Source organism: Erinaceus europaeus, chromosome X, assembly GCF_950295315.1.
Source record: "Erinaceus europaeus chromosome X, mEriEur2.1, whole genome shotgun sequence".
Lineage (NCBI taxonomy): Eukaryota > Metazoa > Chordata > Mammalia > Eulipotyphla > Erinaceidae > Erinaceus > Erinaceus europaeus.
The window spans coordinates 57,662,948-57,685,482 of NC_080185.1; the positions used below are offsets into that span (position 1 = coordinate 57,662,948).

The 22,535-nt window shown below is 36.6% G+C and overlaps 2 protein-coding genes and 1 non-coding gene across 3 annotated transcripts in view; 2 read left to right on the forward strand and 1 right to left on the reverse strand.

The window, feature by feature from the left end:
* The window catches only part of RIPPLY1 (ripply transcriptional repressor 1), a 39,183-nt gene extending 31,350 nt beyond the window's left edge, over window positions 1–7,833 (forward strand). Inside the window, exon 6 of the mRNA XM_060182940.1 lies at window positions 7,738–7,833. Coding sequence (XP_060038923.1) covers window positions 7,738–7,750 — 13 coding nt within the window. The 3' untranslated portion in view covers window positions 7,751–7,833. The remainder of the gene's footprint in view (window positions 1–7,737) is intronic.
* Window positions 1,053–22,535, reverse strand: part of TBC1D8B (TBC1 domain family member 8B) — an 81,540-nt gene continuing 60,057 nt past the window's right edge. The window contains exons 11-21 of the mRNA XM_007530616.3: window positions 21,187–21,304; window positions 19,168–19,453; window positions 15,994–16,123; window positions 14,287–14,385; window positions 13,230–13,298; window positions 12,820–13,060; window positions 11,706–11,771; window positions 10,033–10,116; window positions 7,690–7,746; window positions 7,290–7,387; window positions 1,053–3,620 (exon numbers count right to left, since the gene is read on the reverse strand). Of these exons, the coding sequence (XP_007530678.1) occupies window positions 3,225–3,620; window positions 7,290–7,387; window positions 7,690–7,746; window positions 10,033–10,116; window positions 11,706–11,771; window positions 12,820–13,060; window positions 13,230–13,298; window positions 14,287–14,385; window positions 15,994–16,123; window positions 19,168–19,453; window positions 21,187–21,304 (1,644 nt within the window). The 3' untranslated portion in view covers window positions 1,053–3,224. The remainder of the gene's footprint in view (window positions 3,621–7,289; window positions 7,388–7,689; window positions 7,747–10,032; window positions 10,117–11,705; window positions 11,772–12,819; window positions 13,061–13,229; window positions 13,299–14,286; window positions 14,386–15,993; window positions 16,124–19,167; window positions 19,454–21,186; window positions 21,305–22,535) is intronic.
* On the forward strand, window positions 19,875–20,061 carry LOC132536070 (small Cajal body-specific RNA 16). The gene has a single exon (XR_009547751.1). It is a non-coding gene; the product is annotated as a small Cajal body-specific RNA 16 (non-coding RNA).

Genomic DNA, 22,535 nt, shown 5'->3' on the forward strand with positions numbered 1-22,535 from the left:
TCTCTCCTCTCATCCTATGTCCCTCTATCTCTATCATTAATAACAATATTAATTAAAAAAGAAAAATGGCTGATGACAGCAATGGCAATAAAAAAAGGCATTTTCCAGATTCCTTTGCAAGTAAGACTCTGGATATACCAAAGTCCAATCAGATACATCTTCATGAGATTTGAATGGAAGAAGGCAAGTGGAGGCCATACTTCTGCCATTTCTGCAGGCAAACTATGAAGCTATGAAGGTATCTGGCAGTTCAACTGCAATTTCATGCCTAGCTTATGAGCACTGAGGAGCAGGGCACATGGAATTTATTTTGCTCGTGTAAACCATAGCAGGTGGAACTTGATTCCAAAGGTTGCAGCTGTAGTGTTGACTTTTTAAAAAATCAACTGATAATAAACTAATCTTTATTTCAAGATTTTCATTTTTTTAAATTTATATTTATAAAACGGAAACAGTGACAAAAACCATAGGATAAGAAGGGTACAACTCCACACAATTCCCACCACCAGAACTCTGTATCCCATCCCCTCCCCCTGATAGCTTTCCTATTCTTTAACCCTCTGGGAGTATGGACCCAGGGTCATTATGGGGTGCAGAAAGTGGAAGGTCTGGCTTCTGTAATTGCTTTCCCACTGAACATGGGTGTTGACAGGTTGATCCATACTCCCTGCCTGTCTCTGTTTCCCTAGCGGGGTGGGGTTCTGGGGAAGTGGGGCTCCAGGACACAGAGATGGAATGACAGGGCTTTTTTATCATGGCAATAGTAAGCAGCAGTTTACTAACTGGAGAATTGGCGATCTTGGTCACTTGGTTCTGTGGTACAGCAAATTGTTCTTGGAAGTTCAATTTAGAATCAGTCCTCTCGAAAATTTTGTAAGCCATTCAATGTCTGATACTACTTTTTCCCCCTGCCTAAACAAATTAGGATGATTTCTGTTCTCTGCAATAGAACCTTAACTAATATAGGAAAAGATACCTCAAGTGACAACTAAGTTAAGTACGAATAAAAAGGCACCATACTAAATAACATACTTAAGTAAACCTTCTCCATGTTGTCTATAACAGATTCATGATCTTTATTTTATAAAGACAAATAAAATCACCTTTTAATATTTAATGTATAAGGTATAATGCAGAGTCAGTGACACAATCACATAAAATTGTTAGTATGAAGAACAACTATTTGTTTAACAAAATAGCAACTGTAAAACTAAGTTCTCAGTTCATTTCTTCTGCAGACTCAGAAAATAAACGTTTCTTTGCAGCCTGCATTTATAACCCTTTTGCAACTCTAGAATCTCTTTATGTATTCAAGGTAATTAATCTAGGCTAAAATACAATACTAAGGAATCTTCAATATGCTGAATTGAAAATCATATAAAATATTAATAACATTCTTAAGATTCTCTTGTAAATACATTTGACAAAATATTCAACAAAATATGTGCAAGAGTACTTTGATATATAAGCATAGAATCCTGTGCCTTTCTAGAACTATTGTAGTATTATTTAACAAATCTTTGCATAATAACAGACCTGTGGTAGTTTAGATACAGACCATTAACTAAACTCTACAAGTATGGACATGTTTCAGAAAGTCATTTCTGGAAAAGGCATAGGCAATTATCAATTCTCTAAATGGTCTTTTTTTTTTAAGGTGAACCAAATAATTGTGTCATGTTTTCTGTTTCTTCCATCTCTTCTCCTCCTCCTCCATCTTCTTCTTCTCCCTCTTCCTCATCTTCTTTTTCTTTTTCTTTTCTTTCTGTCTTTCTTTCTTAAACCAGAACATTGCTCAGTTCTGGATCAAAGTGCCAGGAGATTGAACCTAGGAAAAAGTCTGATGTGCTATCTCTCCAACTCTGGACCAAATTACTATAAGGATAATAAGTGCTTGGCAAAAACCAACTTATTAAAATTTCAGAAGGTCATCTTAAATATTCTTGATTCTGAAAATAATATTCTATGGTGATGACCCTCTCTATACTAAGTCTTGTTCACAGTAGCTTCCTGCCAAAGAGTGGGTCTAAATTATATCTGCCCTTTCATTGCTTCACAGCTAAAAAAAAACCAAGGGCTTAAAACCAATATCTTGGGGGGAAAAAAAAAGCTCTATTGAATGGTATGGTATCTCTCCTCTATTTCCCAAGTCAATCGATCAATAAATTGCTTTTGTCAGAAATACCACATGATGAGACAGGTGTGGCTTTTTTTTTTAAGTTCCTATGAAGGTATTATCTCTAAATGGACTTCATTGAAATGTAAATAGTATAAAATACACATTAATTACATATATTAAATAGTCAAAGATTTTAGTAGATGCCAGTAATTCTATACCTTAATAATCATTACACAAGTATACTTTGTAAACTTGCCATACTAATAATTTAGTCTATCTAATGTTAATTCAACACAACTGGGAAAAAAATCCAGACTCTAAAGCTAGAATCAAAGCAGTCATAAACTACTCTTGAGACAATTGCTACACATTACTCTGTTCAGGAGAATTTCAAGTAATTTTTTAGCAGTCTAATGAAAGTCCTACAACAACTAATTGAATGGTTTCTTAACTCTTCTGAAAAAGTTGGCTTCATGCAGCATAAATCTCAAGCAAATATTGTTTTTCCTTTTATCAGCCCAGTTTCTTGATTATTATTATGAGTAGTAGTAGCAGCTGTTATAATGGAGTTAGAAGGGTGAGTCATCTATTTCTGAATCAGTCAGGCAGGAGAATGCAGAATTTACTGGGGGGAAAAAAAGACACAAATCAACTTAAACTGTTAGCATTATTTCTCCTTGGTAATTTGTAAAGGCCAGCATAGGGATAATCTTACAAGTAATTATGGCTATAGAATGAGACAATTGGAAAGTAGAATTTATCACTATGACACAGCAGCATCACTAAAGCTCAGATATAGCTCCACATTTTCAAAACCATCAGTAATGCATATGTAAATTGCAATACAAAACTAGTAATTTCCTTACTAAAAGTGATGTGATGGTGCCTTCTGGTGGTAACATTGGGCATAGTCACCAGATATTGCCTAGCTTGTGAAATATCAAAAGGACATTTGTATTGGCGAATATCAAAACTGAAGAAAAGAATCACTGTGTTTCTAAATATCCTTTTTTGAGCCTTTAAACACACCGGCAACAAGATAGGTCCCTGACCCCTACTCCCAAGAGCCAAGTTGGCAGTTACAGGAGTCTTCTATTAGAAAGATTTACATCTGGGTTCTAGAAGTGAACTGAGATGCTTTTGCATTTTCTAGTTTGGATTTTATATCAATGGGCTTTTCAAAAAACTTCACCAGTGCTGGTTCATTCAACAAGGAAGCAAGGATCTGCTCAAATGCAAAGGACCACTGAGGTTCTTCCCTGAGAGAGGGACGACCTTTCTGGAGGTGGCTTTCTGTTTCTCCCTGAATGGACCCTCCAGAAGCACACACTGTAGCAGAGAATTCTTTTGCTGATGATGTAGAGCTATGCAGTTTCCTCCCAACTTCTTCCATTCTGAGCAAAAGATTGGTCACAACAGCAATGGCTTGATATAATGATTCTTCTTCAGGACTCCCATGAAATAAGTCATACAGTGTCTTTGAGAACTGAATAAATTGTGACTAGAAGACAAAAGTTGGGAAAACCCCCACATTTTATATAAAATTTGGTACATTTTAAAACATCAAACTAAATAATTCACTATATCAAATTTCTACTATGGCTCGGGAGGTGGTGTAGTGGGTAAAGTGTTGGACTTGGAAGCGTGAGGGTCTGAGTTCAATCCCTGGCATCACAGGTGCCGGAAGGATGCTCGATCTCTCTTTTATTGATAGATGAAATAAATAAATAATTTCATCTTTAAATGAATTTGTACCAAATAACCATCCACACAGAAGTTATAAGAACTGATGATTAATTCTCAAATAAATCTTGGTCCTAAAAAATGGGTATGAATCATGGAAGAATTTCATTTATACATCCTCTCATTTATTTTCTAATAATAGTATAGTGTGTGTGCATTTAAATAATACCTCAAAAGTTTATCTGCCAGGATTCCTTTAGTGTTAAGTTCTTGGTCTTTTTTTTTTTTTTAACCAGAGCACTACTTAGCTATGACCTATAGTATAGTGGTGCTCAGGATTGAACCTGGGTAGGACCTCCCAGTCTCAGACATGAGAGTCTCTTAAATAACCCACTGTGCTGTCTCCCTGGCCCTTAAGTGGTACTTCTAATTAGGCAAAGCCCCATATTTCCTTACATTAATTAATCTTACATTAATCTTAATAAAAAGATTAAGAATGAAGCTCTTTTGATCTCCCCCAAATGGTTTGAGTAAGCAATTCAAATAGGATGATTTAAATTTAAGAAAGAATGTTTTGTGGGAGCCGGGCGGTAGCGTGGCGGGTTAAGCGCACATGGCGCAAAGTGCAAGGACCGGCATAAGGATCCCGGTTTGAGCCCATAGCTCCCCACCTGCAGGGGAGTTTCTTCACAGGTGATGAAGCGGGTCTGCAGTTGTCTATCTTCCTCTCCCCCTCTCTGTCTTCCCCTCCTCTCTCCATTTCTCTCTGTCCTATTTAACAATGACAACAATAACTACAGCAAAAACAAAAAAGAAAGAAAGAAAGAAAGAATGTTTTGGGTTGGTAACATACTTGGAAATTTAAAAAAAAATTTCATATTTATTTATTTTCTCTTTTGTTGCCCTTGTCTTTCAATGTTGTTGTAGTTATTATTGTTATTGATGTCATCGTTGTTAGGACAGACAGAAAGGGAGAGAGGAGGGGAAGACAAAGAGGGGGAGAGAAAGACACCTGAAGACCTGCTTCACTGCTTCACCGAGAGCGAACCCCCTGCAGGTGGGGAGCTGGGGGCTGGAACCGGGATCCTTACACCGATCCTTGCACTTTGTGTCACGTGCACTTAAGGACATATTTTTTAAAAGGCTGAGGTAGGGTCCATGTGGAGAAACATTAGAAGATTAATTGTCTTTACATAATTCGTACATATTCCTAGAAGGTATTAGTTAAATTAAAAACATGATTCCAGATAAGAGCTCTATAAAATAGTCATCCTACCAGAAAAGTTTATCTATAAATACAAAACAAATACAAAGGCTACTCATAAGGATATAATGGAAAAGTTTTTTATATTTTATTTATTTATTCCCTTTTGTTGCCCTTGTTGTTTTATTGTTGTAGTTATTATTGTTGCTGTTATTGATGCCATTGTTGTTGGATAGGACAGAGAGAAATGGAGAGAGGAGGGGGAGACAGAGAGGGAGAGAGAAAGACAGACACCTGCAGACCTGCTTCACTGCCTGTGAAGCGACTCCCCTGCAGGTGGGGAGCCAGGGACTCGACCCGATATCCTTACACCAGTCCTTGTGCTTTGCTCCACGTGCACTTAACCTGCTGCACTACAGCCTGACTCCGGGAACAAGTTTTTAAGGTTCTTTTTTTTTCTTATTTTGTAGTGATGCTTATTTATATAAAAAAAAGTGGGATAAATATATCATATAGACTTTTTTTTGTCTCCAGGGTTATTGCTGGGGCTCAGTGCCTGCACTATGAATCCACTGCTCCTGGAGGCTATGTTTTCCTATTGTAGCTTCCAGTGGAGGGAAGGGAGATACAGAACTCTGGTGTTGGGAATGGTGTGGAATTATACGGCCATCATCTTATTATTTTGTAAATCAATATTAAGTCACCAATAAAATTTAAAAATTAAATATTGACTGAATGGTGCATAAGAGATGGCTTAAAACAGCTTCAGTAGTATTCATCAGTACTGTTCGAGCAGGTCTAAATACAAGGTGACTTGTATGATGACATGAAGGTGCAGCCTATTCTAGTAATTTTATTCTGAGCTTCTAGCAGTGGGAACGTCATCTAGGAAGCACTAAAAGGAAAACAAAAGATTTTCTGAACAGGATAGGGTGGTGGCACATCTGGTAGAGCACACACATTACAATGCAAAAGGAAGCAGGTTCAATCCCCTGCCCCCACTCCTGCAGCGGGGAAGCTTCACAAGCAGTGAAGTGTTATAGGTTTATCTCTGTGTCTGTCTCTGCCTCTCTCTCTCTCTTTCCTCTGTCTCCCTTTTCACTCTCAATTTCTCTGTCTCTATCCAAAATAAATAAACTAATGAAATAAAAGTAAAAAAGATTACTGAGTAAAGTTGGAACTAGAAAGCATAGGACTACATTATACACACGTCTTTTCTGTAGGTACAAATGCTGACACAGTAAAGGGACTGTATAAAAAGCTAGGTATGTCTAAGTGATTAAAGCAGAATATCATAAAGAAGTTTGCTTTAGCTCTTATTGTCATCTGAAACTTAGAGTGGTGATAAACATTAACTTCTCTTTTTGTGCATCTGAGGTCTTACACATGCATTTTTTTTTTTTTACTGTCCCTGGGTTGATTTTTTTTTCATTCAGATGGATAGAAAGAGATTAAGAGAGGGAGGGGGAGAAAGGGGGGAGAAGGGGAGAGAGGGGGAGAGGGGAGAGAGGGGGAGAGGGGAGAGAGGAGGAGAGGGGGAAAGGGAGAGACAGAGAGAGAGAGAGAGATCATAGTGCTGAAACCCCTGGTGCCCTGGCATTCCTGTGTGGTGTTGGGGCTTGAAACTGGGTCACATGCATAGGAAAAAACACGGGCTTTTAAATTATTTTTGTAATAGCATGTTAGGTAGAACTAGATATAGCCACATCCATTAAAAAAATAAAACTAGTGTAGTCATGGGCCCTTTGGAATATAACTAAAATAGGCCTACTATCTACAAAACGGAGACATCCCAACTCATCATCTGAACTATTCCAGACTTTAGGTTCATGACTAGTCAACAATTTGGCTCTATATGTTAAGTCTTTTTTCAGCCACCAGCTTCCAGATGCTACCATAATGCCAACCTGACTTCCCTGGGCAGATGACCCCACCAATGTGTCCTGGAGCCCCGCTTCCCCAAAGCCCTGCCCCACTAGGGAAAGAGAGAGACAAGCTGGGAGTATGGATCAACCTGCCAATGCTCATGCTCAGCAGGGAAGCAATTACAGAAGCCAGATCTTCCACCTTCTGCACCCCACAATGACCCTGGGTCCATACTCCCAGAAGGATAAAGAATAGGGAAGCTATCGGGGGGGGGGGGGAAGGGATGGGATATGGAGTTCTGGTGGTGAGAACTGTGTGGAGTTGTACCCCCCTTATCCTATGGTTTTTGTCAGTGTTTCCTTTTTTTATAAATAAATTTTTTTTAAAAAACTAGATTTTTTTTCTTAGAAAATATACCTGATTCATTCTTGGTAAATCCTTTATGTTTTCTTCTTTTTTGAAAAGTTCATCTTGCCACTGACTTAGATATGCTTGGATGTCAACTTTTCCTTTACCTGAGTGAAGGGAATAAAACATTTCAGAATGAACAGTTGCCAATATTTCTTGACATCACAAAAAAGTGATTATGGCTCAAAGATCTATCTTAGATATAAGATTATACCTTTTCAGGAATCTAATAAATGGTCTAAATTTACCTTTCATTTTGCCCACTGGCGCTCAGAGTATGTCCTGCATTTCTACTAAGCTAAAACTTTTATTTTGGAAAGGATGGGGGCTTAATGTATCAACAGTTAACTCTATCTATTATCAAAATAATACCTTCAGAAATGAAATGAATATTACTAGATCTTAATACCTTTTTCAGGACTTCTTTTTACTGAATCTGCTTCCGTTTCATTTGCAGGCTTGGAAACTAGAAGAAGAGAGGACAACTGTGTTTTGCAAAATATGTAAGAAATACCTTTTGAAAGTACAGTAGTATTTTGTATAAAGGCATATATACACATACATTTATTTAATTCATCCAAGTCAATTTTAGCCACCTTGGCATCCTATCATTAGGAGACAAAAAGTATCCAAACACTTTTTTAAAAAAGATTTATTTATTTTATCAGAGAGACTAGATACCAAAGTACTATTTTATCATATATGGCATTGGAGATCAAAGCTCATACATGCAAGGAATGTACTCTATTTGCTGAGCCATCTTCCTGGCCACTTGTGAACTTTTAGAATGAAATAACACTGAGGGAAATACATATGAAAAAACTCTTACTAGTAAGTACTCCAAATATTTAACATTTATTTCTATATGGAGTTTTCTTTGATTCCTTAAGTTAAACTATCTTTCTTTTATTATCAAGGATGAACATAGCAGAAGTTAGAAGATTAACCTACCAGTCTTGACTATGGCAAAAGCTTACTGTGAATTTTGGTAACAATCACTTTCTTTTCTTTCTTTCTTTTATAAAATTATTCATTCATTCATTATTGGATATATAGAGAGAAATTTAGAGGGGAGACAGAGAGAGAAAGAGACAGAGACACATGCAGACCTGCTTCACCACTTGGAAAGCTTCTCCTCTGCAGGTGGGGAGCAGGGGCTTGAACCTGGGTCCTTGTACACTATAATGTGTGCACTTAACCAGGTGTGCCACCACCTGGCCTCAAAAATAACTTTCTTTACAGGACCTAAGTGTCATTATAAACAGAGTGATACAAAATTATGAGACTTGATTTAGATGAATTGTATGAGCTCTTCAAACTTGATGGGCAATAAGCACTTACACAGAGTAATCATGAACATACATAATTTGGTTTTATCCTTCTAAAAGATGTTACATATTCCCACATAGCTGTGATCTTGGGAGAACTAATGCAGTTTCCACTGGAGGGAATGGGGACACAAAACTCTGGTGTTGGGAAAGGTGTGGAATTATTCCCCTGTTACCTTATAATTTTGTAAATCATTATTAAATCACCGATGAGAAACAAAAAAGATGTTACATATTCATAAAGAAAGCAGAAAAGCACACAAAAGAAGCTTACATTACTCCCAAATTATGTGACGGAGATAGACTTGTCCTTGCCTCCTACACCTACAAGTAATTTATTTTAAGTATTCACAGTTTGAATAATAGATATGACTTTTACCCATCAAAGATTCTATTGTTTTCACTGCAATTTAACAAGGCATAGAAATGGTCTGACGCATTTTAGGCATTTCTGCAACATAATTAGAAGCAAAATGAATTTTCTTTCTAAATCTCCAACCGACAAGAAATTCTATAAACTCAAAATCCCAGATGCCATTTAGTTAATCAGCCAATTATTTATGGAGTACATACCACACATTTAGCATTGTGTTGAGTACTATACGCAATGCAGAAATGCTACAGAAGCACAAAAGATGTCCACGACAAAGGGTCAGGACAAAGGTGTCAGGTAGTGGTGTACCTGGTTGAACACACTCACTACTATGTGCAAGGACCTCGGTTTAAGCCCATGGCCCCCGCCTGCAGAGATGAAGCTAAGTGGTGAAATACTGATGCAGGTGTCTGTTTTTCCTCCTCTCCTTCTTTACCCTCCCTCTCCCTTCTCAGTTTCTTTCTGTCTCATCAAATAAAAGAAAGGGGAAAAAATGGTCTCCAGGGGTGGTAGATTCATTATCTAGCTACTGAGTCACAGCAATAACTGTGGTGGCAATTAAAAAAATGTCTAAAGTGGGGGCTGCGTGGTGGTGTACCCTGTTGAATGCACATGTTACAATGTGCAAGGGCCCAGGTTCAAGACCCCAATCTCCACCTGCAGGGGGAAAGGTTTGCAAGAGGTGACACAGTGCTTCAGGTGTCTTTCTTTTTCTCCCTTTATCTCTCTCCTCCTCCCCTCCTGATTTCTTTCTGTCTCTATCCAATGAATAAATAAATAAATATATATATATATATAAATAAAATAGTAAAAAAAAGTCCAAGGTACAATTAACCCAAACCTTACTAATTTTGGAGCTGTGTAAAACAACTGAACAGAGCACTGCTGATCTCTGGCCTATGGTTTTGCTGGAGATTGAACCTAGGGTCTCAGAACCTCTTGTATAACTATTCTGCTAGCTCCCCAACTCACATAAAACATTTTTAAGCCAGGCATATCTCCATGAGTGACTAGTGTGATTAAAACAGATAAAATTCTACTAGATACTTACCATGGAGCTGACTGAAAGAAAGTAATTCTTCTTTGGAAAGTTCATCTCCCTTTGAAGGGTCTGTAGATTTCACTTCAGTGTAAGCTGAAAATAGATCATCCAAAGCACATTTACTAACAGTGAGGGGCAGATATGTGTCCTCTAATAAGTAAAGGAAATCTGAGAGCAGAAAGTTAAACAAAAAGTCTGGGTGTAAAAATGATATAAATTGAAGAGATATGGGAATGGTATTACTGTGTTGTATAGCGAATGACAAAAAGCTGATTTCTGTTACTTCTCCTAATATTAGTTTAATTGTCTTCCAAGAATCAGCAGAACCCGAAATAAGAAAATCTAGCATTTGGAAGTCTCCATAACTGTGTCCCCAGTAATTTTTAAATCTCTTTGCAAATGAAGAAAATATGAATTTGAAGGCTTTAACAGATACATAGTGATTTGCAATTTTTTTTTTCTTTCTGTTTGGCCTTTCTATCCACAGTGTATCTATTTCATGGCAATGTTAGACATTCTAATGACAAATTACTTGACAATGTAAAGTCTCCCATAATTATATAATTATTTGTTTTGCCTTCTTAATTTGGTGTTAATTTGTGTGAAAGGTTAAAATGACTTTTTGGTGTCTTAGTCTGATAAAGAATTGTTCCTGGCTCTCCTGGAAATGCAGTAAAAGAGATCCAAGCCTATTTTTCACAAAATATGGAGCAGGCCTGGGGAAGGTAGCCACATAAGGTGGGTAAGAAACAAACACTTAATTAGAGTGGTGTGAACACATTGAAACAATATGATAGAACACACCCGAGTTTTTTTTTTATTCCTGCTATGTAGTTCATTAATTATGAGATTTTTGACGAATTATTTAATCATTTCGACTCTTAGTTTCCCTATGTCAAAACTGAAAGAGAGCTAGGAGATCACCCATTATTATGAATATTTTACAATGTATAAGGACCTGGGTTCACATCCCTGACACCACAAGGGAACACCAGATAGCCTATGGGAAGCTGCATGAACAGTGGAGCAGTGCTGTGGTATCTCTCTTGACCTCTCTTTCTGTTCCTCTCTGTATCTCTCTACATGGCATTAAAAATGAAAAACAAATCTGCCAGGAACAGAGCAATAGTAGATGTGCATAACACAATTTGGAAGGATAATTGGATAATAAAGGATAATAACATCTCAGGGTTATTGTGAGAACAAATAAAGTAATTTACATAAACTAAATGTCATGTTTACATGTTGCTTGATAAATGGTAACTTTGATTTTAGTTCCTTTTCCACATGTTTACAACTTGTGGCCTGGTCTCATTTTTAAAAAATAATTGATAGTATTTCTTCAAGTGTAGCAGTCTGTCTAATGTTAAATTATACATGGTAGAGAACAATAATTCAACATCATACCAATATTCAAAGGATAGGTAGCTGTTATACACAGCCTACCATTTACTTGCCTGGACATTAACAGAAAGGAAGCAGATTCATTCATATTCTACACAGAATAAAATTAACTGTATCAATATATAATGAAGGATACTGGCACTCTGATTCTTGGATCACAATGGAGCAGTGACTTTATATATATTTTTAATTATATTATTAAAATATCATTAGATCTGTAATTTCACTTGTTAAAATGGAAAATAGTCCTGTATATCAATAGAATATTACACTCTTACCTGGTGGAATATGCAGCTTAAAAAGCAGCTTAAGCTTCTCAGTAAAACTTCCATTGTACATTATATCTGTTCAACAAAATTATATTGTAAATTGTCATATATTAAAAAATATTCAATAAATTCCAGTAGCATAGATACAGACATTAGCCAGGAATTGAGATACAGAAAATCTCTGTTACTTTGCTAACACATAAATAGGCAGCCAAATTTTCTCCTTCAATTATAAGTAAAAATAACATTTTTTTAATTAGAGGAATAAAATGTGTTCTAGCTGCTCTCCTTTTTCCCAACCTCAGATTTCCTTTTTTTTAAATATTAGAAATTTATTAAATAAAGTTACTTAAAGTAAAGCAAAACTTTATTTAAATTAGTAACATGATTCCTAGTGTCATGATTCCTACTCAGGTCTCTAATTCAATGCTCTTTTTTTATTTATAAAAAGGAAACATTGATAAAACCATAGGATAAGAGGGGTACAGCTTCACACAATTACCACCACTTTTTTTCCCTTAAAGGAAGCCTACTACTGCATATGAGATGTCTTTTTCACAGAACAATCCTTGGCAAAAAAGGATGCTGGTATATGTGGAAAAGCATATGTTAAATATATGATTTCCTTTTTTTTTTTTTTCTTAAAGGAAGCCTACTACTGCATGTGAGAAGTCTTTTTCATAGAACAACAACCCTTGATAAGAAAGGATGCTAGTATATGTGGTAAAGCATATGTTAAGTGTATAGTCTGGTGGGCTATCTATAGATATAACATATACTGAGTATTTCTCTACTACACTTCTCAGAAATGTGTTAGATTTTTAATGAGGGGTAAAGTCCTCCTGAAGTATCCCTCTATTTTAGTGTGGGAAAACTGATATTCTCTTCTTTCATGCTAACCAGCAAACCATATGCATTTAATAACTTGCTCTTCCAAGAGGCTCAGAGCAAAATGAGACCAATATACTTAACATTTAGCAACAAACACAGAAAAAGGGCTCGTTATCACTAAAGCTGCTGACCAACTCAGGGTGACAAAATCTGACTAAATTGGTAATAATAGCAGTGTTAACATGTCTTGGGATACTTTCTACTTTAAAAAAAAATGTGGATATCATCCTACCAATTGCAGAGGAGAATTCTTTGAAGTTTATAAGGTAGTCAGAGTTTTCATCCAACAGTCTGAATGTCCATAGAGCTAATGAGTCTCTGTTTGCAGAATGAGCCCATGGACTCAACAAGTGATACAACACTCTGAACTGCTGGCAGTCAATCTGATACTGTTCCAAATATGGCAGACTGGGGTCATGATGCTTCAGTACTGGACAATTCAAACACCAATAGTAAGAAAAAAACAGCTCTCTCTATTGGAAACAAATAAAGACACGGGAGTTATTATATCAGGAAAAGCAATATAAGATTTTTTCTTTAAAGTAGCTAATGAAATAATAAAAGATAAAATACTTTAGACTGGCTGTAGCAAAGTTCTGCTAAAAGAACATTGTTTTGCCATTTCGGGAAGAACACCAGTACCTTAAAGATGATATAAAGTTCATCCAATTCATGAAGGCTCAGTTTCACATCTTGTGATACAACACGCAACTTTAAAAAGATAAAAAGCAATTTAAGTCTTAACACTACAGCATACAAATTCTCTTTGAATCTATGTAGAGATCTCCCTTTGCCAGAACAAAATATTCTTATTTTAACCTTTGAAAGGAATAGCAAAGGTAAATGTGCCTATTTTGTCCTTTTAAAAAGTTCTATCGATATGTAGACTCAAGTTCAATCCTGCTCTGCTAGGTACTTTTACTTTCATCTCTTTATACCTAGCAACCCCTGCCAATGGATAATCACTTGGTTTCTATAAAAGTAAGTTACAGGACTTGAAGTCTCATCCCATATATTTCTCTCTTGCTACACAGATAAAATATATCTAGTCATCGTGTAAAGTTGTCACGAAACACTTCAAGACACTGGGAGTGGGGAACTGGTAAATAGCTCATGTGGATAAGTTTGCTGTTTTGCCATATATGCAGTGTAAGTTCAAGACCAACCCTCACTACATTGAAGGAAACTTTGGTTCTCTATCTCAAAAAAAAAAAAAGAAAGAAAGAAAAGAGAGAAAGAGAGAGAAAAATAAATAAATAAATAAATAAATAAATAAATAAATAAATAAAGAGCGGCAAGGTGGTGGCACACCTGGTTGAGTGCACATGTTACAAAGCAAGGACCCAGGTTCAATCCCCTGGTTCCCACTTGCAGGGGGAAAGCTTCACAAGTGGTGAAGCAGGGCTGCAGTTGTCTCTCTGTCTCTCTCCCTCCCTATCACCTCCTTCCCTCTCGATTTCTACCTGTCTCTATCCAATAAATAAATAAAGATAATTTTTAAAAAACTTGTTTAAAAAAGAAAGAAAGAAAGAGAGAAGACAAAGATGCCCTCCCTTTAGCAGTAAAAACAAACACAAAAAGAAAAGCATTGGGACATATATTTTCTCTCTGTGTGTCAAAAAGTAATGCAACAAGTAACAATCATGGAAAAAATGAAAAACGAGCATTAATGTTAAGACTCCATTGGGAAGATACTCACCACATTCTGCTTTGTTGTTTCCTCTAGGGTCTGTATCACATATAACCTATTTCGACAGCGCATGCTGTGTATATCTTCATAGCGAATACTACCATATTTCTGCAAGAAATACTATCTCAGTGGATATTCATCATTAAATATCAGATGAGATCGGGCGTGTTCAGGGTGGTATGACCGTAGACCATCATTAAATATCAAACATCCACTTGTCTCACAATTGAATTTGATCAGACTCAATTCTCAGAAGCCCTGTTCTATTTCTAGCTATTTGAAATCTGACATGTTTGGTGATTATGCAAATTTTCACCTCCCACAATTCAATTCTGCACAGTCACTGGAGAAAAATCCCATCTACTATGTGTCTAGACTAAATACAAGAACATCAGTACAATTCTTAGCGTCAAAGAGGAAAATAAATTTCACTCTTTACTAGTGATATTTAATAGTGGTCATTATTCATGAAAGCAAGTTTCATTTAATGAAAATCAAGCTGAAGCAGAAGCTAACCAGCAGCCCCTCTTTATCTGCAGGGGAAACATTCCATGAACTCTAGTGGATGCCTGGGACTATGCATAGTACTAAATCCTCTATGATAAGCCCTTATTTAAAATCGTAGACAGATTGTTAGAAACTGTAACATAAGGTGAAACAACATATCACAAAGTCAATTTTGCCATAAGTTACTTGGTATAAATAAATATTGAATATGCTGTAGCATATTTCTATTCATAAAAACAACATCAAACTTCTACATGAAGACCCCAAAAACTACTACTAATAAACAACCATTTGTACTCTTTCATTCATTTATTTTCCCACTTGTTTATCCTACCCTGTTCAGAGTCCTGGGTAACCAGACTCTGGCAGTTCAGGGGTGCAAGGAAGTTCAGGCAGTTCAGGGGTACAAGAAAGGAATCAGCCTTGGACATGACAACCCTTCTATCACAGGCATATCCTACAGATACTCAGACTCACTCAGGTTAGGATAATTAAGGCACACCGATTGACCTGACATGTAATCTCTGGGATATGAGAGGAAACCAAATATGTGAGGAAACCCATGGGCATGAGGAGAATGTGTTAACTCTCCACAGACTCTCTCCCCACTGGAATAATTTTTTTTCTGATCAATATTATGACAAAATAGCATTAATCAAGCATGTGTTATATAGAACCAACCTGCCTATATCTGTGATTCAACCAAAGTAAAATGCCTATTATGTAGTTAGGCCTATAGTGGTTGTATCTGTATTGAAAACATATAGATATTTTTGTCATTCCAATACAGTACAGTATACAATACAGTATAGCAACCATTTATACAGTATTATACTTTAACAAAAGTTATCTCAGTGTAGTTGATCTCAAAATATCTTACAGTATGTAACATTTTTTATGACAACTGACAATAGGCAACTAAAACAACAGAAAGTAAAAGAGAAAAAGAGAACCAGAGAGAGTATCACTCTGGGACATGAGGCGCCAGGTATTAAGCTCAGAGCCTCATTCTTGAGAGTCTAATACCTTGACCACTGTGCCACCTCTCAGGTTGCTCATGCAATTTGTTTTCAAAGTGAAATTACATTGTTAAGTTATATCTTTTACTTGTGTCATCGTCTAACTCTTATTAGATCACTGGAGATATAGCAATATTAGTGATAGTTTTTAATATGCTCTGTAACTATATAGATAGTATAAAATACTTACCTCATTTGATTCTTTAATCAAATCTGTAATATCCACTTTGCTATAACTGCTTTTTTCATCACTCATATTTGAACCCTGCTGCACACTTGAGGGTAACGGGCTATCCTTATTGGTGACATTGTCAAAAAATCTATGCAAAAATGATAGCAACACAATAATTGAAGTAAATCATAGAGTCAAAGATCAGTTTCACTTAAGAGGACAAGGAGCAGGTTTTTTAAATTTTTTATTTAAGAAAGGATTAATTAACAAAACCATAGGGTAGGAGGGGTACAACTCCACACAATTCCCACCACCCAATCTCCATATCCCACCCCCTCCCCTGATAGCTTTCCCATTCTCTATCCCTCTGGGAGCATGGACCCAGGGTCGTTGAGGGTTGCAGAAGGTAGAAGGTCTGGCTTCTGTAATTGCTTCCCCGCTGAACATGGGCGTTGACTGGTCGGTCCATACTCCCAGTCTGCCTCTCTCTTTCCCTAGTAGGGTGGGTCTCTGGGGAAGCGGAGCAAGGAGCAGTTTTATAAAAAAAAAAAAAAGGGGGGTGGGGGAATTTAGGGATGGTTGGAGAGGGTCAAGGAGATCACATAATGGTTATGCATGAGTTTCATGCCTGAGGTACTGAGGTCCCAAGTTCAATACCCAGCCCATCGTAAGACAGAGCTGAATAGTGCTCTGGTAAAAAAAAAAAAAAAAGAAAAGAAAAAAAAAAGAAAAATGGATGAAGACTGGGTGGTAAGACACTCAGTAGACCTTACACATTACCATGCCCAAGGACCTGTGTTCGAGCCTACATAGGGGAAGTGGCATGAGCAATGAAGCAGTGCTCCAGGTGTCTCCATTTTTCCTTGTCTATTCCCTTTCCCCTCTCAATTTATGTGTCTCTCTAAAAAAAAAAATGGATTCTGGGAAAAGTGGATTAGTCATACAGGCAACAAGCTTCACAATAACCCGGTTGTAATAAAAAAAAAAAAAAAGATTCTTGGAAGGATGGAAGTATCTCAGTCAGTAAAGTACATGCCTTCCATGTATAAACAGCTGGATTTATTTATTTATTTATTTTACCAGAGCACTGCTCAGCTCTGGGTTATGGTGGTTTGAACTTGGGGCCTTGGAGTCTCAAGCCTTAGAGCCTGTTTGCATAACCATTGTGCTATCTTCCATACCAACAGCTGGATTTGATCCCTGCCACAACAGTAGAGCACCAAAGACAAAACTGAATGGGAGCTCCATGGGTGGTGGGGTGTTACTTTGCTATTTTTCCTGTTTCACTTCCCTTCAGTCTCTTTCATGAAAATATGAAATAAAAGAACACAGAGGGAGTCGGGCTGTAGCGCAGCGGGTTAAGCGCGGGTGGCGCAAAGCACAAGGACCGGCATAAGGATCCTGGTTCGAACCCCGGCTCCCCACCTGCAGGGAAGTCGCTTCACAGGCGGTGAAGCAGGTCTGCAGGTGTCTATCTTTCTCTCCTCCTCTCTGTCTTCCCCTCCTCTATCCATTTCTCTCTGTCCTATCCAACAATGACAACAACAATAATAACTACAACAATAAAACAACAAGGGTAACAAAAGAGAATAAATAAATTAAAATAAATATTTTTAAAAAATGAACACAGAATGCCAGATCAGATCTACAGGGATGCAGAGGTTACATAGGTTCCTGTGCTGACTATGGGCCTCAGATAAAATCTATGGGATTTATAGTTAACAATATTTAGATACTTTTCCCATATTTGGGAGCTACTCTCTTTCCTGATCCAGCTTCCTAACCCTTTTTATCAACTATGACACCATCTCCCCAGACAATAACTTAGGTCACCTGCTTAGATTATCAAGCTCAGACAAAAACTAGTAAGGTCATGGGCCCCTTGGAATATACGCAAAATAGACCTACCAGCTTTTATCAAAACGGAGACCCCAAGTCTTCATTTGCAGTATTCTGGTCTTTAGGTTCATAGTTAGTCAACAATTTGTTCTGCCTTATATCTTAACTATTTTTCAGCCACCAGTTCCCAGACACTATCATGATGCCAACCTGACTTCCCTGGGAAGATGACCACACCAATGTGGTCTGGAGCCCCACCTCCCCAGATCCCTACCCCACTAGGGAAAGAGAGAGGCAGGATGGGAATATGGATCAACCTGTCAATGCCCATGTTCAGCAGGGAAACAATCACAGAAGTCAGACCTCCCACCTTCTGCACCCCATAATGATCCTGGGTCCATACTCCCAGAGGGATAAAGAATAGGAAAGCTATCATGGGAGGGGATGGGATATGGAGTTCTGGTGGTGGGAATTGTGTGGAGTTGTACCCTCTTATCCTATGGTATTATCAATACCTTCATTTTATAAGTAAATAAATAGAATATATATATATAATAAAAACTGGGATGGAAGGTGGCTCAGTGGTATAGCACATGTGAGAGCCACTAGGTTCAATCCTTGGTGTTGCACCACCACAACAACAACAACTAAATAAAGACAGCTGGAAAGGAGAAGGGCATACATTGGAAGACGAGGATGTTGAACAAATCTTTTCAGAGGCAAGGTAGAGAATGTAAAAGGAACAAATAGGCTCACAGAATACTTAGCAAGTAACACATAGCCTAAATAAGTAAAGAGAACAGGATATACAGAGGCATGTGAGGAGAAATAAATTCAGAAAGATATATTGAGGCACTAACACAGAGAGCTCTGAATATCAGAGTGAAATGTTCACATTTTATTCTGTATGTGAGGAAATTTGATGTGTCACACACATTACTGAAATACTCATTTATTTAGCACATACATACATCCTCTACTCTCCTTCTCTCTAGTAGAAAAATATTATTTACAGAAAAAGCAGTGGGAATATAAAAGTCAAGTTAGCTGAATGAAAGCACTTGGAAACTGGGACAATTTACCTTACTGAACACTTATCAACTACTATTACCCCACCTTAAATCGCTTTCACATAAATATACACATAGTGGTTTGCCTCAAATTGACTTAGTCTTGTATATTCTATTTAGAAACAGAGGATTGGATTTTGGTCTAGCTCTTTAATTCAACTAGTTTTATAACCTTGGGAAAATTGTTTAGACTTTCCACTTTCTTCATCTGTAAAATAGGGATTAAATACTATAATCTTTCACTGTCTCTCCAGACTTATATGTTAGTCCATTTTTTAAGTACCTGTTTAAAGTTGTCACAGCTTCAGCATCATCTTTACATGTCAGCAGTTTATCTAGATTATAGTCAAGTATTGCTAATCCCAGTTGTAAAATGGCCTTTATTCCATCATAGAAGAAACAGTCCACAACATTTACTGCACTTTCAATAGGCAGCACACTAATGAAAAGTGTGAGGAACCATGAAAGAGAAACTGAGGAAAAGAATGTCATATCAGTCATGTGCTCTGTTAGCTGCGGGAGATGATCCCTGATAAGTTCTTCAAAGACTGCCTGATCCACCAAGGCACCTGGAGAAGATAATAATTTAACAAATGAAACCCTTTCAAAAGGACTTGGTTTTGATACTTTTTTTTTTTACTTCTACTAGTACACTGATATGTCCCATTTCTCTTTCGTAAATTATGAACTCCTCCAGTTGTTTTTTTAGCTTTCACACATCTGTGTGTCCACTTAGTAGGGTCCTACATCAAGAAGCACTCGCAAAAGCTTAATTCGAATTCATCTGCACAATCCTGCATTGAGTACTAGTTATAGAAAACCTTTAATAAGTGCTATAAGAGATACACCAATTATTGAAATGGCTTCATGTTTGCATAGCTTAATATCAAGTAGAACTTAAAATAAAACACAAATAACTATAATGAAAGACAAATAGTAATGACCTGATCATGACACTAAAGACTTATGAAGGTAAGAAAGGAAAGACTGATGGTCTGGAGAAAGGCTCCTATGCTGTTGAACCTGCCCAGTGTGGATGCAGCCTTGTACCAGGCAGCCCAACCCTGACCTAGAGTAAGTGCCCGGGGGAAAGTTCTCCCAGGGCTTTGAATTTGCAATAACTGGTGTGAACATTCTAGCAGTAGTTTGATGATCATGTATGATACTGCAAACAGAAAAAAAAAAAAAAAACAAGACATCATTTGAAACTGGTTGTTTTCATCCATATGTGGAATCTAGTGAACTGAAACAAATAAACCTGAAAAAAAAAAAAAAGAAGTCTCTATGACTTTGTGAGAACTATGTTGATTATTGTTGGGAGAATAGGGACACAAAACTTTGGAGGTGGGTGTGATGTGAAACTTATTTATAATGGTATGAACCACTATTAATAAAAACTTTTTAAAAATCTTGGAAATAAAAGAAAGAAAACCCAGGGATCCAAAAAAAAAAAAAAAAAAAAAAAAAAAGAAGTGGTTGGGGAGGTGATTCAATTGTAGAGTGTTCACTTATAGGGATAAAGTCTCAATTTCAATCCAGGTCACCATTCGGTAGCGTAGCAGGTTAAGCGCTGATGGCGTAAAATGCAAGGACTGGTGTAAGGGTCCCAGTTCCAGCCCCCAGCTCACCACCTGCAGGGAGGTCGCTTCACAAGCTGTAAAGCAGGTCTGCAGTTGTCCATCTTTCTCTCCCCCTCTCTGTCTTCCCATCTTTCTCCATTTCTCTCTGTCCTATCCAACAACAACAACAATAACTACAATAATAAAACAACAAGAGCAACAAAAGGGAATAAATAAATAAATACTAAAAAAAAAAAAAAGAAAGGAGAGACCATCTATAGTTTTAAGGTCAAGAATTATATATGTAAATATTTAATGAATGAAAAACATATTATACAGTTAGCAAACCAAGAACATACATCTTACTTTTAAACTGAGCAGCTGTCTATACAGTTCATATAAATGTGATTAAAACCCACTACTCATCAAGAAACTATTAAACATATCCCAGTGACTCTAGTTACTTCAAATCACCACTGACTAAGCAATGCAGATGGTAAAATTATATTTCATTAAGAAACAAGTGCATTTTAAAAAATATTAAATAATCTTTCTAACAATATATTACATATCAAAAAAAAGAAAAAACTCTTTTGGACATGTCAGTGTATATTTTGATACTGTTTGTGTTTTATATACTTTATATTTAAAAACTCTATCAATGCTTTCATTTGATTAGTAAACAGCTATTAAATTGTTTAGGCAAGAAATACATGTTTATATACATATACATGTGTGTTTACCAATGATTCGACGATTAAAATAATCAGGCAACATTCGTTCGCAAACAGCAACCAAAAGCCAAAAAGCTTCTTCCTCTTTTGCATATAGAAGCAACACTGAAGTCAAAATGTTCATTGCCTAAAATTTGTGGAAAAATTAAAAAAACATAATATTGCTTGGGTAATCACATTTTTCCTTCAAACATAGTAACAACTATAAGACTAATAACAATGAAAACATAAGAACATAAGAACTGAGGCAGCTGGAAGCAATGCACAGTGAAATCATGGCAACATTTGTTAATTAGTTATTTTATATAGTAAATTCTAGAAAAATTAATCAGTAATATCATGAACATGTTACATAATAAAGAAAGTTTATCAAATTTAGGCTATTCAATTTCAATAGGTTAAAATATTTTAACTATTAAAAAATCAGGGGAAATAATTTTCAAGAGTACACTAAAATTGGAGAAACACATTTCATCTCTGTTTTCTTTCTTGCTTCTTTTAGAGACAGAGACAGAGCCAGAGAAAGAGAGTGAAAGAGAGCATAACACTGAAGATTCATTCAATGTGGTGGAGACTGGGCTTGAACCTGGGCCACACACATGGCAAAGCAGCACACTATCCAGGTGAATAATTTCACCAGCACCATCTCTATTCTCAACTATCTACAGGACAACATCCCTTAGTTGTGTTAAAAACTAAATATCTTCCCCCTCCATTGAATCCTAATGTTGATCATGCTTAAAACTCATCTGTTTACATAGTTAGTTTTCATACCCCAGAATTTAATCTCATGAAATATCTTTTAGATTTTCTTTAACCTTTCCATTCTATCACAATGTTTTTCTTTTTACAACCTATCTTCATACAAATGTTACATCAATACTTCCATTTGTTTTTATTAGGTCATTAGCATTATATAACATTTGGCCTAAGTCTTTATTTTTAAAATATTGAACCTTTAATGTACAAAATTTGAAATAAATATAAAGGTGTAAAGAAAAGTAAACTTCCTGGGCTGGGTGGTGGAACACCCTGTTGAATGTACATGTTACAATTCACAAGGACCCAGGTTCAAGCCCCCAGTCTTCAATTGCTGGAGGGAAAGTTCATGACCTGTGAAGCAGTATTGCAGGTGTCTCTCTGTCTGATCTCCTTCTCCTCTCTTGATTTCTACCTTTATTCAATAAATATTTTTTTAAAAATTAAACTTTCTATATCCTACCTACCTAAAGATCGCCACTATTATCAAGATGAAATAGTTTATATTTTTTCTTCACTATCCTTTTCCCCAATTGGTTTTTATCATAGGGCTTCACAGCATCAGGTCTACTTTGTCAGACCGAAAGATAGAGACAGAA